Source organism: Triticum urartu, chromosome 5, assembly GCF_003073215.2.
Source record: "Triticum urartu cultivar G1812 chromosome 5, Tu2.1, whole genome shotgun sequence".
Lineage (NCBI taxonomy): Eukaryota > Viridiplantae > Streptophyta > Magnoliopsida > Poales > Poaceae > Triticum > Triticum urartu.
In genome coordinates this window covers 97,260,829-97,278,351 of record NC_053026.1, presented here as the reverse complement: position 1 = coordinate 97,278,351, position 17,523 = coordinate 97,260,829, and the positions used below count along the sequence as shown (strand labels likewise).

Genomic DNA, 17,523 nt, shown 5'->3' with positions numbered 1-17,523 from the left:
AGAGGAATCATCAGGGCCTGCATCTGGTGTAATAGTAGTCTGTGAGCCACAGGGACTCGGCAATCTCGCACCCTCACGATCAAGACTATTTAAGCTTAAAGGTAAGGCAAGGTAAATATAAGTGGAGCTGCAGCAAGCGACTAGCATATATGGTGGCTAACCTGTTCGCAAAAGAGAGCGAGAAGAGGAGGCAAAGCGCGAGCGAGAAACTAAAGGACAACCTGCGCAAGCATTACTCCAACACCGTGTCCACTTCCCGGACTCCACCGAGAAGAGGCCATCACGGTAACACACTCAGTTGATTCATTTTTTAATTAAGTTAAGGTTTAAGTTATCTACAACCAGACATTAACAAATTCCCATCGCCCATAACCGCGGGCACGGCTTTTGAAAGTTCAATCCCTGCAGGGGAGTCCCAACTTAGCCCATGACAAGCTCTCACGGTCAACGAAGGAATAGACCTCCTCCCGAGACGTTCCGATCAGACTTGGTACCTCGGTTCTTCAAGACACTTCGACAGGTTAAAACAAGACCAGCAACACCGCCCGAATATGCCGACAAATCCCGATAGGAGCTGCACATATCTCGTTCTCAGGGCACACTCAGATGAGACATCCTACGAGTAAAACCAACCCTCAAGTTGCCCCGAGGTGGCCCCGCAGTCTACTCGGTTCGGACCAACACTCAGAGGAGCACTGGCCCGGGGGGGTTTAAATAAGATGACCCTCGGGCTCCGGAAACCCAAGGGAAAAAGAGGCTAGGTGAAAAATGGTAAAATCAAGGTTGGGCATTGCTGGAAAAGCTTTAATCAAGACGAACTATCAAGGGGTTCCCATTATAACCCAACCGCGTAAGGAACACAAAATCCGGGAACATAACACCGATATGACGGAAACTAGGGCGGCAAGAGTGGAACAAAACACTAGGCGAGAGGCCGAGCCTTCCACCCTTTACCAAGTATATAGATGCATTAAGATAACAAGATAATATAATGATATCCCAACAAGTAAATAAATGTTCCAACAAGGAACGGCCTCCAATCTTCACCTGCAACTAGCAACGCTATAAGAGGGGCTGAGCAAAGCGGTAACATAGCCAATCAATGGTTTGCTAGGACATGGTGGGTTAGAGGTTTGACATGGAAATTTGGGAGGCTTGAAAGCAAGTGGTAGGCATCGTAGCATTGGCATAGCAAAAGAGCGAGCATCTAGCAAAGCAAAGATAGTAGTGATTTCGAGGGTATGATCATCTTGCCTGCAAAGTTGTCAGAGTTGACTGGATCCTCGAAAGCAAACTCAACCGGCTCCTCGTTAGCAAACTCGTCTCCCGGCTCTACCCAAAAAAGACAAACAAGCAACAAGGACACAATCAACCACGTGCAAAGCTCAAACAACATGATGCAAAGATGATATGCTTTGCGGGATGCGATGCGGGATGCATATGCAAGATGTGACAAGGAAAGCATGAACCTGGCCTCAACATGGAAATCCAAGTGTGCCACTGGAAAGATGAGATGAAATCGCTTGAAAATGATATAAATATCACCGGAATCGGAGTTACGGTTTGGAAATGGCAAGCAAAACAAATATAACACCGGTCTGCGATTTACACCAAGTAGCCGTCTAAATGCAATGAGATGAACATGCTAGAGCACCCAAACATGACAACAAAATACATGGCAGGGATGCACTCAAGATGCTTAACAAAAGTCTAGCACTGAGATATGGCCAAATCATCCATTAACAGGTTCAAACAAGCATGGCAAAAATGCATATGGCAAACAGATTTCAGACTTAGTGAAATTAACACTTGTCTGGAATTTCAGATCAGGTAGCCCTCTTCGGAGCCACAAAACTACATGCTGCAGGACCTGAACATGGAAAAGTAAAGCATGGCATGGAGCTACTCAAAGAGCTTAACAAAAGTCCCTTAGTGACCTTGAGCCAAAAGGGATCAGAAAATACAATTGCAAGCATGTGAACATGGCAAAAACATAATCAGTTTTCAGACTTAGTGAAAACTGGAGCATGCTGAAAACAGATATCAAGTAGGCATGTTTACGAGCTCGATGCACTCACTATGGAGCAAGTCAAGACAAGATAAGCATACCCCCATCAAGAATACACAAAATTCAAGCTAGAAATGGCAAGAACAATAGCATAGCATGCACGGATCAACTACAACATCATCGGCAAAATCGCTAACAAGTAGACAATCTGCCCAGATTCACGAAGTAGCAAAAGTAGAGCTCGATTGACTCAAGCTAGGGTGCTCCATAATTACAAACAAAGACATGTATGGATAGAGAACTACAAGATTAACAAAATATCCTTACTGATCATCCTCAAAAGAGGCACGGATCACTAGGAAACAACATGAACATATGGCCATATGCGATAAACAGCTCAAGGACTTAGTGGAAATGCTAAGTCCCTGAAAACAGAATTACCAAGTGCCTCACTTGGCAAGCTTGTGCTAGTCACCACACACATCACAAAAATACATGGGTTGCACCACTGGAAAGATGGCAAAACCCTTAACAAAACATATGTAGAGCTCATGGGCATAACATGCACACAATAATCATGGCAAAAATGACAAATATGCAAAAGGAGTAGCAGATCTGACAATTATCTCAAGTAGCCCTCTTCTAACAGCATTTCTGGCATCAAGATGAACTCAAATGCAAATGATGCAATGGAATGAAATGATGTGCTCTCTGAGATGAACATTTTGATATGCTATATGCCAAAAACGGAGTTAGGGATGCAAAGTTACGGCACGATGAACATGGGTACTTGAAATTGAAAAAACACGGGGACTTAGTAGAATTTCGACCTCCGGATCTAGGGTTTGACCCGGGCATGCAAAACGAGGCGGTGGCGCTGCTCGTCAGAGAAGACGAAGACGGCGGCCGGCGAGGATGGGTTCGCCGGATCCGGTCGCTCCTCGATCGGATCTGGCCGGAGGAGGGAGCTGGCCGGCCGCGGCGGAGGTGGGCGGCGGCTGCGGAAGCAGAGGCGAGGCGGAAGCCGAGGCGGCAGGGCGGAGATGGTGCGGCGGCGGAGCTCACAGCGGAGGCGGCGGGGCCGGCGAGCGGGGTCGGGCGGCGCCTCGGGCGCGGGCGGCGGATGGCTTCGGGCCACGGCGCAGGGGAGATGGGCCGCGGGGCCGGCCTTGGGCTTCCTAGGCCCGGGCGGCGCGGCGATGTGGGGCTCGGCGCCTCAGCGAACCAGGAGGCGCCACGTGGCGGCGGCGATGGTGGCGGACATGTCCGTCCGGTGGAGGGGAAACGTCCGGCGGCGCGAGGGGAAGGTTAGGGTAGGGTTTGATCCGGAATTTCGGGAGGGGATGCCTTTTTATAGGTAGGAGGAGTTAGGAGACTCCAAATGAGGTGCGGTTTTCGGCCACGCGATCGTGATTGAACGCTCTAGATGATGGAGCAGGTTAAGGTGGGTTTTGGGCCAAATTGGAGGGGTGTTGGGCTGCAACACACACGAGGCCTTTTCGGTCCCTCGGTTAACCGTTGGAGTATCAAACGAATTCCAAATGGTACGAAACTTGACAGGCGGTCTACCGGTAGTAAACCAAGGCCACTTGGCAAGTCTCGGTCCAATCCGTAAATGTTTAATCCCCACACACGAAAGAAAGCTAGAAAAGACCACCGGAGGAGAACGAAGCGCCGGAATGCAAAACGGACAACGGGGAAAATGCTCGAATGCATGAGATGAACACGTATGCAAATGCAATGCACATGATGACATGATATGAGATGCATGACAACGATAACAACACACGTAGACAAAAACCCGAACCCGAGAAAATAAAATAACTTAACGCCGGAAACGGCAAGAGTTGGAGTACAAATTGGGAAAGTCACATCTGGGGTGTTACACATGGCTTCGGCATCGTTCGGGTCCAGGTCCAGGTCCGAGTCGGCCTGTTCCTCCAGCTCGGCCTGATCGGCGAGGTCGGACCGGCTTCTGCGGAACTCGGCCCCTTCGGCGTCCGCGGCTTCCGCCGCCGCCCTCCCCAGCGCGATTGGCGACCTGAAGAAGAAGAAGGAATAAGCAGAAAAGAAACAAGACTAGCTCAAGGAGAAAATCGGAGCGCGAGCAAGAAGTGAAGCTTACCCCGCCAAGACCGGGACCGGGGTTGGCCCCCGTGCCCGCCACCGCGCTTCCTCTTGGCCGGCCTCCCGGCCCCGGCCGGGTCCGTCGTGCGCTTCGGGGCCTAAGGTCGCGGCGCGACGCTGTCTTTCCCATGCGGGCGGCTCGGCGCCACCCCATGCGAGGACCCGGCTCCGCCCGCGTCACCGCCTTCCCCACCCAACACCGCTACACCAGCAACTGGCGTCAGCATCAGCCATTCCGTGCCGCGGCCAGCAACTCAAGACACATGAAGAATATAAGACTACCCACGCGACGCCCAGCGCCGGCGTAGGACTCGGCCTCCTCCTCCCCGCCATGAGCCGCGGGCTCCTCTGGCGCCACCGGCGCCACCTGCGACGAGGCCCAGGCGTAAGGATGTCGAATCACGTTCAGAAGTACCACCCGTGTCGTGTCAGGATGGACGAGAAGGTGCACGGTGGCAAAGTAAGAAGACCAGACACTCACCTGCGGCGCCGGGTTCGACCGGCTGTACGGCGCCCAGTCCTCCCCAAGGTTGGCCTTGGAGATGTCGTCACGCCGCGCACGACCTGCGCCGCGGACAGCCGCGTCGACCCCATGCGGTTGGGGTCTTGAAGGCCGACCATCTCACCAATGAGGCAGGAGCACCCCTAAAGCAGAAGAACCCGACACTTGATGAATGCGGCGAGGAGGTCGGTGCCGGTGAGCCCCTCCTGCATCGTCATCACCGTCACCCGCTCGTAGAGATTGATGATCTCCTGCGACGGGCGCCTGGGCGAGTAGCCCCAGTTCGTGTTCACCCGCGGCGGCGCGATGGCGAAGGCCGGAAGGTTGATGCGATCCGCGCCAAGGTTGTGGATGTAGAAGAAGGAGTTCTGCCACTTCTTGGCAGAATCCTCCAGCGGGATCTTGGGGAAATCCGCCCCCGACCGCTTCGACACGACGGCGGCGCCGCAGTCGGCAAACTCCCCGGCCGACGGGCCCTGCTGCTTCAAGGAGAAGAAGCGCGCCCAGAGGTCGGTCGTGGGCTCGACCCCCAGGTACCCCTCGCAGAGGGTGACGAAGCCGGAGAGCTGGACGATGGTGCCGGCGCCAAGATGATGCGGCTAGAGCCCGAAGAACTCCAAGAACGCACGGAAGAAGGTGCTCACCGGCAGCCCGAATCCGTGAAGACCACGCGCTCCTGCCCCTCGGGCCGAGGCCTCTGCTTGCCCCGCGGCAGGCGGACACCGACGTCTGTCTCCCGCGGCAGGCGTCGCGATGCTCGGAGTTGGGCGATGTCCTCGGAGGTGACGCTCGAGCCCATCCAGGAGCCCGATGGCAGCGACATGATCAAAATAAGAAGAAGAATGAAGATGGAGAGAGGGAGTTCTGCTCGGAGCAGCGGGCGCCGCAGTGCGTCAGGTTGCGAAGAGCGGAGCGAGAGCAAAGGGACAGGAGGGCGCGAGCGAGATTAATGTCCGCCGCCCCCTGTCCCCCAATTTATAACCCTCAGTTTGAACGTGGGGAAGTGGGATCGTCTGCACGCGCCCGTTCCACCACCCCGCAATAAGTGCGCATGTACACGCGTAGTAACTGCCCGGGGAAGAGAAACTGGCCCCCGGACGCCGCAATAAATCCGCGCGCTTGGGCCAAGGGCACCCGGCGGTGGGCCCAGCCCGCCGCCCGGTCCCTTCACGCGCGTGGCCTGTCAGGCCCCTCCGACTTTCGGGCACCACGTGGTGCCCGCGCGAAGCCCGAGGGATTGCCCCAAGATTCACCGGACTCCTTGGTCCCCGCCTCGGCCGGGATGCCACGATCCGGTTTCCGAGAAAACCGGCACACAGTGGGTGTTGCCGGACCCGGCGCTCGCACTATCCACCTTGCTTAAGGGGGAAACTGTGAAGGCCCGCTCATCCGAAGACGGCGGACCTTCACAGCTTCGGGGACTATTGTCGGGGGGATGGACCCCAGGCAGGCAATGGAACCCGGATCCTCTTCAAAAAATGATGGGGTTGGCACTGCCCCTCAATACCGGCATGCGCTTGGCCGGGTCGCTCGACCAGGCCAAGCCCCGCAAGCCGACCAGACTAGCCGACCCGGCAAGACACGTCGACTCGGCCCCAACAACTAGCGCAAGACAGCCGAACCCGACACGACCGAAGCCTCCTCAACAAGCCAGTGCCACCCGTGGCGTGCTACGCAATCCAGCCGCGGGTCAACTCACGTCCCGTCTAGGCCGTACGATGGGACGAGACCTCCATCAACGATGACCGAGGTAACAGTGCCCCACCCATGCCTCTGGTCAGCAGGGACGTGGCAACAGTGCCCCTCACCTACCCGCTGACCAGGGCTGGCGTGGCTACAGTGCCCCGCCTTCATCGCTGACGACAGCAAGCGGCAACTTGACGGAGAACAATGTACACGACTCGACTCGGCCACGCCCTGACGATCGACAAGACAGTGCATAGTCCCCCTAGGCGTGTGGAGCCCGCACCTAGGGCAACCCGGCGAACCACAAGCCATCAGCGGGACCCAGCCCAGGTTCCCGGACACCGACAATACAGACCCACCGACTTGTAACATTACCATTGTACCCCCGGGGGGTTGGACTATAAAACCCCCCGGGAGCCCGCGATCGACAGACAACGCAACAGAGCAAGAGAGAAAGCAGAAGACACACATACCTAGTTAGCAACACCCAAGGAGAGGGAACAGCCTAAGCCTTGGCCAGCTTCCTTCCTTCCCCATACAGCTCCAGGAGCGACATTGTACTATCGATCATCCAACTACACTCGGCAGGACTAGGGGTATTATCTCTCCGGAGAGCCCCGAACCTGGGTATGTCCGGCGTCCCGCGCCCGCTCATGCCAACCTCGCCTCTGGAGTCCACCAGCGCCCTCGAGCCTCCTCCTCTCTTTAGCCATCCTTTGGCATCTGCCGTGCGCCCACCATGACAAGCTTTGTTTCGAACATCTTCTCCATGCCATCTATCTTCTCCGTGGCCTCTTCAAATCTGTTTAGCACATCTTGCACCTGTCCACTCATCATTTGCTAAAACTTATCATGAAGCTCCTTGTTCGTCAAGTTCTTCCAGTCAATCTTGTCGGCTTGTGATCCTGCCATGGTTAGCAGCAATAGAAACACACAAGAATATGATCATACAGACTACTAACAAGTGGTGGTGGTGGGTGTCACAAATCCGTCAAGCAAATCTCAAATTCTTACCAGTTCTTATCCAGCAGCAGGCGGTGATCGGCAACCGATGTAGTCAAAACTCCCAAAGCTTGGATAGAGCGATTACCAAGGAGAGTCAAACGCACGATGTAGATTTATATGGAGCTAGGAAGGCTTATAATATGATAGCAAAAAGATTAGCAATAATCAATTCAGATATGCAAAGTTGAATAAATGCTCAACGATGGTACTGTGCTGGTCCTAGGCTAGACCGTGCTAGAGACGCGAGCCTAGAACACTAACAAAATCATGGCGCTGCACGTAAACAAGGGAAAAGCACTCTCTGGAAAAAGAATCGCTCTATTTTTTTTTGGCGCTCCTCTTTTTTTGTGCTTCTCTTTTTTTTGCGAAAAATCACTATAATGATGTGTGTCTCAAAACTCTTCCCAGGTCAAACTGACAGGATGGGCATGGAATTTTTTATTTTGACTTTTTTTCAGAAATCAGGGCAGGAACAACGAAAACGTGCGACAAAAAATCACTATGATGGCACGTGGCTCAAAAGACTCGGAAAAGCCTATAATAGGATAGGGAAAAATATTTTTGCCTGCGAAAATTTTGGCCTAAAAACTGCCCGGGGGTCTCCAGACTTTTTTTGTGATGGTATATGGATACGGATTGGTGGTGGTATATGGATACGGATTGGTGATGGTATATGGAGACAGATCGGTGGCGGATAAGTGGTAGTGGTAGATGGCAGGGGCGATGATGATGGTGCGGCGGCGGTGTGACAACTTATGACCAGAACTCAAAACTCTAAAAGACTAGACTCTAAGACCAGCAACTAGACACGACGATGCAACCGCAAATTCAACAAAGCAAAATACTGAAAAGACTATGCAAAGGCTCAGACTGGTTCGGATATGATGAACTAACCCTAAATTTTTTTGCCTTTTTCCTGGACTGTAGGTATGAAGAACAGACTCGATATAAACTACGAAAAACTATAAAATCTCACCGAGCAACCTGGAAATCTGATACCACTTGATAGAGGCAAAGGTGTCCCGATGTTTCGATGAGATGGTGGCTATTGTTTTCTGTGGGAGTCGACCTTGACAATCTGACTACAAACGTGCGAGACGTCGCACCTTAGCAATCGCTAAACCAACTTCCGAGGGGTTATTGACCACGCCGGAGCACGATCAACCTAACCACGAGGGTCTGTTTCCTGTGAGAAAACGAAGAACAAACAAGAAACTGAGATTGCAATCTGGATATTACAAATATAAGATGAAAGTTTTATTGATCAAGGTGGGGTTCTGTGACGTCTTGGTCTGGTCGTTGAACACAAACGAAGTACGCGAAGTTGTAGCTATGGTGAACTTTTAACCTAAACAAAACCCAAAGTCTAAACGATGCCCTAAGGGCTGTATATATGGAGGAGAGAGGGGGAATTTCGTGGCCCTTGGAGGAGGGGTACGAAACCAACCCTAAATCTTGTTTCCCCACACATACGGACTCTAAAAACTGCCTATAATCAAGTATTTCGAAATTACATGGGCATGGCCCAAAAATAAGGTGACGCAGCACCTAGAATAGCCTCTGGACAAAATTTATTAAGTGGCATCTTGTATTTTTTGTCCAAGGCTTCATGCACTCATTATGGTGGTTTCAAAGTCCTGGAATCATCACTTGTAACTCTGTTCTTGTTCCCCTTGCACATGCCATCATCTCCATGCTTGAACTTGCTCCAAGGTTCATCTTCCTTGTCCAAGCTAGGCCCTTCATTTGTAAGCAAAACAAATGTATCCAATTTAGGCAGCACCATATTCACATGAACATTAGAATCGTTACCAAGAAACAGAAGTAATTGATAATTCAATTGGCGTCCGCGAGCTCTAGTAATTGGTCCAGTATGTATAGCAGCAGGGGCTGTGGGTGTATCACTGGTATTGATGCCCTCATCAAGATTAGTCCAGAGCCACGTACCAACTTTCACAATTATTGGAATTATATTAAATTATATTAATTTAATGAAGAATATAATTTCAATTCAAATAGCTAGTGAATTAATTTAAATACCCAAAATAAATGTTTTTAAGCCACCAAAAATATTGGTTTGAATTTTGTTCTTGCTATATTTTCAAGGTTTAACAAGAACATTTTCTTGGGTTCATTTGAAGCAATTTGAATTTTGATCATTTTTAAATGATTTCTGATGCTTGATGATTTCCTCAATTCAACTTCTGGAATTAAATATGATGCATGATGCTCACTAATGCAACTAATCACAAGAAATTATTCTAGGGCTGTGAACTCACCTCCACTAAATAAGAATATCGTCCCGAGATTCAAGACGTAGGCTAAGAGGAAGAGGGAACACCAAACTAACGCAATCTTCATGACCCAATTTCCCTTCTTGAAGACGTTGACTCATCACTTCATATTGATATTGACGTCTTGGCTTTGAGAACTTCATCCAACACGATGATGATAGAAAGAATCTGTATAAGAATCAATCTTCTCGAAGATTGAGCAACTCAAGATGGAGTGAGATGTAAGAGCATCTCTTGAGCCGAGACACAAACACATATCAGGAGCGATGAAAAGAAGCTGAAGACGATGGTTCAATTGGTAGGCAACAATTCCACACTTAAGAATATGGTGAATAAGTGTCAAAGTAGCGAGCAGATAAATTGCCATGATTCCATAACGGGGCATCTTAGGGAAGGTGACTTGAAGAATTATCTCCTAAGTCAGGCAAAAAGAATTACTTTTGAAACATAGATAATTGAAACTCTTCATACCATACTGAGGCAAATTTACAATTGATTGACTGAAGGAATCCGAAAGAATGGCATACTCAATTTGGAAAGGAAACTATGGTCATAGAACAACTCGGCAAGCGGAAAGCACATTCCAATTGATAGAGGACATAACCTAGTGCATGAGCATGTTTTCAAGAACTTGAGCATTTCCATATTCATCAGGGTTTTACCAACATCTATGCCAAGATCTTGGCAACAATTCATACTACCATGATGGATAACGATGGAGGATGCAGATGCAAAGGAAGAAAATGATTTATCAGAATCGGCAACGACGGTCATCAACCATGTTTGTGTGTATGTGCTTCTCTGTCGTGACGTACGCGCCGCTTTATCTATGGTGTTGCTCTGCTAGTGGTCATGCTCGACACTAGCCGCCCTGGTGTACATCCCAGAGTACTCCTATGGCCGATTTGTCACCCAGACGTGAAGGCCTTGGCTCCGTCCCATGTAGAGAATGCCCTTTTTCTCATGCGACTCTTGGGATCAAAAAAAGGTTGCTGTACTGGACCGCGGCTGAAACTGTGAGGCACAAACTAAAAGCTTTTATTAGGAATTCCATTGATGCTGACCTATCATAGCTCAACTGATTTTGCACCTTGGTTATAGGAACCAAAAGAAGAGAAAGGATACGTTCAACGAGAGATTGTATGTCATTTCGCAATGTACGATCTGAAAAAGAGGTACGGTGGCGAGGAGCGTGGTGTGGCTGTGGGCCGGAGACGATAGGGAAAACGAGAAATTGAAGAAAAATTTCACCGGAGGTCGGCGGGGGTGCACGGGCATCTGGGCCATGGCCGGGGAGGAGCGCCGCCATGCCGCCGATGGAGGAGAGAGAATTTCCCGAGCGTGGGAGTTTTCTGCCCAAATTTGGACTAATGGGGGTGGATCTGGGGAAAAACTAGTAAGTAGTGATAGTATAAATTAAATTTGGGAGGGGGAGGGGAAGGGGTAATTTTTTGAGGGAAGAATTAGCTGCGGTTAATTCCCTAAACAAACTTTGTAAAGTTTCAAAAAAAAAAGAGAACTTTTGAAGGAATTAAAAAGTTTTGAAGGAACGGGTTAGAGATGCTCTGAATCTCTAAACACAGCTCGGCTCTCGATGCAACCAAAGCATACCTAGGGTCATACGCTATTGGGTATTGCCGAGTAAGCTATATCATCACTATTGGGTCATACACTATTGGACACTGTCGTGGATGGGAACTTCCAGGCTTCCTATCGACAAGTGACAAACTGTATGAACCACACAGCACCCTTCAGAATCTCAGACAATGCTAAGCAATAATAGCCAAAAAAAATCACCCAGCTTCTTGAATCATATACTAGCATAGTAAAACCGGATGAACCATGTTGGAAATTGGAAGAGTTTTCCCTCCAGAAATGGACAGAGCAATAAAACCGCGTCAATAAACTCTCCATGTGCAGCACTGCGCAGCGTCAGTCTCGGCCGGGGTTCTTCTTACTTCTATCTTGCCAAGGTAACATGGCTAATTCGCTGCCCTAAGCAGGAGGACCCAGGATGAAGGGAAATGCTTTCTGCTGTCGAAATCACATCCCAGACATGCCAACTGGCGACAAGCAAGACAAGTTATCCATCCACCAATTAAAATGGATGGCAATACAGTCATTAGAGCCACAAATCGCTCATGTTTAGATACACAGTTTAACAGCTGACGTCAATGCCCAGCTAGCTCCTCAAACAGAGACATGTTTGATACTACAAAAGGATTGGTCTGTGTTATGTGTGTGTGTGTCTTCTCCTTCTTGTCAGAAGGCCATTAGCCAAGCAGCGATCTGCCCAATGGCGGCGACGGTTGCTACTACACTTGTCCTGTGACCAACTCTTGATTGTAACGGCCGACCGAGCAAAACAAGAAGCTATGACCGGGTCTTGGGGCTGTGCCTCGTCGGCCTGGTGTGGAACCTTGGCTCCCTGGGAACTGTCTGGGGCTTCACTGACCTGCATTTCCATCCAACAACAAACGTTCATTTAGCTGACGACAATAGGTTGAAATGATCAACCAACTAACCACAGTTCATGTCTCATCACGCAAATGGAGCATGATCATGATAGTAGAAAAAGTTTTTGTTATGTTACCTTTTGGGCATGAATGGCTTCGAGAAATCCGGCATCGGGTGCGCCCTCGGCACCTGCTCCTTCCTCAGCAGTTTGATCTCATCCTCTTCATCCAGCTGCAAAACACAAAAGAAATGCATGCCACATGTCACTATGTCAGTTAATTCTTGCATCTGGATCAATGCCATGGGACAACAAGTCTCGGTTCAGTTGAAGCTACCTTCTGCTGCCTCTCCTTCTCCAGCTCCAGCCTCTCCAGGAAGATGTTGCGCTCCGCGATCTGCAGGATCCAAGAACAGCCATTACGTTTGCATAGACTCTTTCGTCAACTCGTCGACTGTGTGAGCCAAAACTCTGTTACCATGCAATGTACTAGTGTGCTACTGCTTACCTGATGATCAAACTTGGAGCGACCGACAGCGCGAACCGCGCTATGAAGCACGACATCGACCGGTTCGGTGGGCTCTTTCGTCGGCGGTTTCGCCAGATTCTACACCCAAAAAAGGAGAATTAATTCAAGCAAGGTTGCACTTGAACATGTTTTGCTGGTTTCAGTGATAAGGAAACATGGTCTTATAGTGAACTATACTGAAGAGCTAACTTTTTCAGTTTAACTTTCACGTGAGATATCATGCTCATTGCTCTAGCGAAGTAGAGTAGGAATTAACCAAGAACCTCAGTGTGATCGTGGTTCGTTCGCGTACCTCCGGTTCTTCGGTGGTCCATGGGAGAGCTTGCGCGAGCGGGTTGCGCAGCCTCTCCTCCTCCAGCAGCATCTCCCTCATCATCTGAACAAAGTTGCCTTCCTTCACCCTCCCCCTTTGCTGAACACAACAACAGAAATGCAGTTTCTTCAGTCACCAATCTGAACTAGACCTACTACATATATGGATGAACTGCTATTTATCTATTTTTGTTGCACTGTCAATACCTCGGTCCTAAGATTGAACGGATGAGGCATTGTCGCCTTCCTACACGAGCTCCTCTCCGACGAGCCGGCGCTCTGCGATCGAGGGACGAAGAACGTATCCACAAAATTCATCGATGGTTCGTATTAAAACTCAGCCAAATTGGACAATTCTGAATACGAAACTCACGTTGCATCTCCTGACCTGACGCTCGTCTCGTGCACCGCTGCTGCTCCTGCTGGATTCATCACGAGAAGATTTACATGAGTACGTTACGTAGGCAGAGAATCAGGAACGGCAATGGATGGATCAGAGCATTGATCGATCGATGAACCTGTTGCGGCGGGGCAGGCCGACGATGCAGTAGGAGAGGTCGGACGACGACGCGACGGAGGGGTACGACGCCATGTCGATCTCCTCGGCCTTCCGCGGCGACGACGGCATCGAGGCCGACTCCTTCTTCCTCCTCGTCCCGGCGCCGCCTCCGCTCTGCGCCTCGCGGTCGCCGCGGGACAGGGACAGGAGCCTCTCGAACGTGTCCACCAGGTACCTGACGCGGCCCTCGCCGTGCTCCGGGATGCCGGCCATGGCCTCCTCGAGGGTCGCGCCCCACGCCGCCCTCTCACGCGAGGCCGCCTCCCCGCGCCGCCGTCCTGGCCCCTTCTCCTCCTCCGCCGGGACGTCGCAGGGCGACGAGAGCCTCGCCCTCACCTTCTTCTGGCAGAGCTCGTCGGAGAAGTCCCACAGCCGCGCGCGCGGCGCCTCGTACGGCGCCGCCGCCGCAGCCGCGGGGGTCGAGCTCTTCCTAGACGGCGACGGTTCCGGCTTCTTCCTTCTCGGCGTCCTCGATGATGACGGCCTCTTGGAACCAGGCGTCGAGCAGGGCCTCCTGTTCTTGATCACCGCCTTGGTGCCGACGGCGAAGGCGGGCTTCACACCCGCCGCCGCCGCCGCCTCGCCCGAGAACTTGTTGAACCGGCGGAGGCACTCCTTGAACGACATCCCGTCGAGGGGCTCGACGTTCTCGGAGCCCTCGGTCCTCGGCAGCACCCGCCTCCTGGCCGCCGACAGCGACGCGACCGCCGCGAACGGCCGCCGCGCCCTGGGCTTCCTCCCCGCCGCCGGCGTGGCCATCGCACGTCTCCGACCCCAGCAACAACCACGACGATCGACGCGGACGGCGGTTGATGGCGGAGCAGCAATGAATTCGATTCGCGATTGCGGGGCACGGAACGGAACGAGGCGGAGATTTATAGAGGAGGAGAAGAGATTTGAGGAGGAACAGGTGTCATCGTAACGTTGGTGGTGTGCGGCGCCAGCCTAGGGGGCAACGGCTAGTGGCGGTTTTCGATCGCCCGCGGATTCGCTGGGCCGTTGGATGGGAGGGGAGATGGCATCGCAGCCGTCGACGAGCCGGGCCGGGAGCTAGTAATTATTATTTTGGCCGTAATTAATTTCTGCTATATACTACATTCATTCAAATTTTACTTGTGTTCTTTTTTTTGCATCGAAATTTTACTTGTGTTCTGGCAGGGCCTGCTTATGAGATTTTTGGCTTTGGGTGAGAACGGTAAAAAGAAATCGATTTGAGTGAATGGATCCTTGGTATTTATCGCCCGGTGTGTTTCTTATGGGGTGTGATATCGCTGGTGATTTTGATTTGCTCGTGATTTTTGGTTCCTTGCGATTTGCTGGCTATTACAGCGGGATTTGCACGGTGAATTTGTTTGAGTGCGTGCGTGCATGCATGCTTCGCTTCGTACGTATCGCCGCATGCTTGTTTTCACGGTTGAGCCAATTCTCTCTGTGTGTTTTTTGCATTTAGAACCTTGTGCTCTGTGATTTCAAAACAAAAAAACTTGTCTTCTGTGGAATCAATCGGCAATTCACCTCTCTCTTTTCCATCCATCCATTTATTTTATTTTATAAAATTAATAAAGGGTCATATATTTCAAACTGAATGTACAATTTGGGATCCCTTTCCATCATCTTATTTCTCATGACAAGGTCTTTCAAACAAGGCAAATGTTGACTATGATTTTGAAAATTTGAGGAATGTGTTATGAAACTCCAATGAAAACATTGATGAAACTTTCAGGAGCCAAACATTTTTATCGATGCATGTTTCATGTGGCCTTACGTGACTTTCGGTATGATTTCATGGTTTCATATGGTAGGATCATATGAATCTATAGGGGTGCATAGACTACAACAAAAATAAAAATAATCGGTTTTCGTCATGTCAATTTTAGGATTAAGCTAGATGTTCTTTGAAACATCCTACACACAAGTCTAGAAATTTAAAGAGCGGAAGCAAACTTGCATGAAAGTAAAAGGGGTAAGAAAAAAGATCACAAACACAACTATTTTTTCCTGAAATTTGAATTGTTGATGCAATCATACTCCTTGTTGGTGAAGGTTTGAAGAAAAACTCGTAAGGTGCACAAGACCTCAACAGCCCGCAAAGCGCATACCCACATATCTCACCATGACTTGATACCACAGAGGACAAAGCCTCACTTGGGTGGATCTTCATACAATGTAGGAGATCTTTGTCTTCACAAATTTCTTAGTTCCCTCACAACCTAAAGGATCCCAAGCACACCTAGCCGATCTAGGAGGGTCCGAACAAGACTTGGGAAATTTGATAGAACATTGTTCTAGCTCGGAGATCACACAACATTCGATAGGTCCAAGCTATGTTAGAACACATGGATTTTGTTACTTGGTGTATCTCAAAGTATTCGAGCTGAACTCACTCAGAGTGGCCGAACAACACTTTGAATTAAAGCTTAACAACTTCGAGGTACCACACAAAAGTCACTCAGAGGTACCAAACAAGAGTCAAAAGTTTTTATAGCATCTATGAGTGATCATAACTTTTCATACTTGGAGGGTTTGAACTATAGAACGTGTTGTCTGGCTAACTCTTCGAAAGACTCAGGGGTTGCGGAGAAAAAACTATTGCAGGGTCCAAACAGGTGAAAAACTAAGATGGTTAGGCAAAGAAATATTGAGGCATCTGAGGGTGTTTGGAGTTTTATCGTTAAGCATTTTGCAAGAGATACTTCACCTCACATGTCCAATACCCACTTTTATAGTATGGGAAAACCTACACACACGAAGTGATCTTTGATCAATAAAAGCTTAAAGTTGTCTTTAGTATCTTTTTGGCCTTAGCTGGTCATCACTTAGAGCAAACATTAGTCCATTTTAAATCGTTGACATGAATCATCAAAATGCACTTACACATAAATTTTGTTTGTGTTTTCAGTGGATTTCATAGTAGTTCAGGTTTCACTTGAGCTATTAATGTGTGTCCATATACAACTTGAGTTCTCAACATTGTGGGAGCCCTGGCGATTTTGCTGGCGAGGATGGTCTACGGTGGAGAGGATTCATCAATGTTATTGAGGCAAAGCCACGATTCGCTTCTGTTCGCTTGGAGTTCGACGGCGCTGTGCAACGGGTCTTGCAGCCGAGTATGAGGTTTTCCCCTGGCAGGCCTAAGTAGCCTAGAGCTTATCTACGTGTGTTTTTGCCGCTTGTAGGTTTTGAGTCGGGGTTTGTATGACCTAGGGTTCTTCGACGTTGTCTCCTTGTCAATCTCCCGTCCATGGATAACGAGGGCAACCGTCATTCTGCGGGGTTGGCATCGCATCCGGTGATAGTTGTTACTCCCATAGGAGTTGTTGGATTTCCCCGAAGAGGAAGGGTGATGTAGCATAACAGCAGAACGTATTTTTCTTGGTTACTCCCTCCGTCCGTGAATAAGTGTACATCTACCTTTTGTTCTAAGTCCAAGTTTTAAGATTTCGACCAACTTTATAGAAAATAGTAGTAACATATATGACATCAAATTGATATATTATCAAAGTACATTTCAAAACGAATCTAGTGATACTAATTTGGTGCCATAAATGCTTTTACTTTTTCTTAGAAAGGTGGTCAAAGTAATAAAACGTTGACTTTAAACAAAGGCTAGATGTACACTTATTCACGGACGGAGGGAGTAAGAGCCAAGGTTTATCGAACCAGTAAGAGGCACCAAGCTAACAACGTTGGTAGTGCCTGCACACAAAGAAATAAATTGCTTGAACCCAACAAAGGCAAGGAAGTTGGCAATCCCCTTGATTTTGCTAGTGACAAGATTAGAAGCAAATAGTGATAGGGCAAAGCGACAAGAAAGTAAAAGAGCAAAAAGAGAAATTGTAGGAGTTTTTCTATTGATGGGAAATAGACCCCGGGGGCATAGGTAAGCTAGTGGCATCTCTCTCGAAAGCATGTAGTGGCATGGTAGTCAAATTACTATTGGGTAATTGACAAAATAGCGCAAATTATAACTATGATCATTCAGAGCATAATCTCACATAGGAATTACGTCCATGATAAGTAGACCGTTAAACTTACTGAGGTATAGA

The 17,523-nt window shown here is 49.4% G+C and overlaps 1 protein-coding gene across 1 annotated transcript; it reads right to left on the bottom strand.

The window, feature by feature from the left end:
* Nucleotides 1-11,686: 11,686 nt before the first annotated feature.
* LOC125555726 lies at nucleotides 11,687-14,335 on the bottom strand. Its single transcript, XM_048718586.1, has 8 exons — nucleotides 13,437-14,335; nucleotides 13,292-13,337; nucleotides 13,126-13,197; nucleotides 12,899-13,018; nucleotides 12,586-12,684; nucleotides 12,415-12,474; nucleotides 12,216-12,310; nucleotides 11,687-12,077 (listed from the first exon to the last, which is right to left on the bottom strand). The coding sequence occupies exons 1-8, from the start codon at nucleotides 14,234-14,236 to the stop codon at nucleotides 11,996-11,998; spliced, it is 1,374 nt and encodes a 457-aa protein (XP_048574543.1). The 5' UTR covers nucleotides 14,237-14,335; the 3' UTR covers nucleotides 11,687-11,995.
* Nucleotides 14,336-17,523: the final 3,188 nt, after the last annotated feature.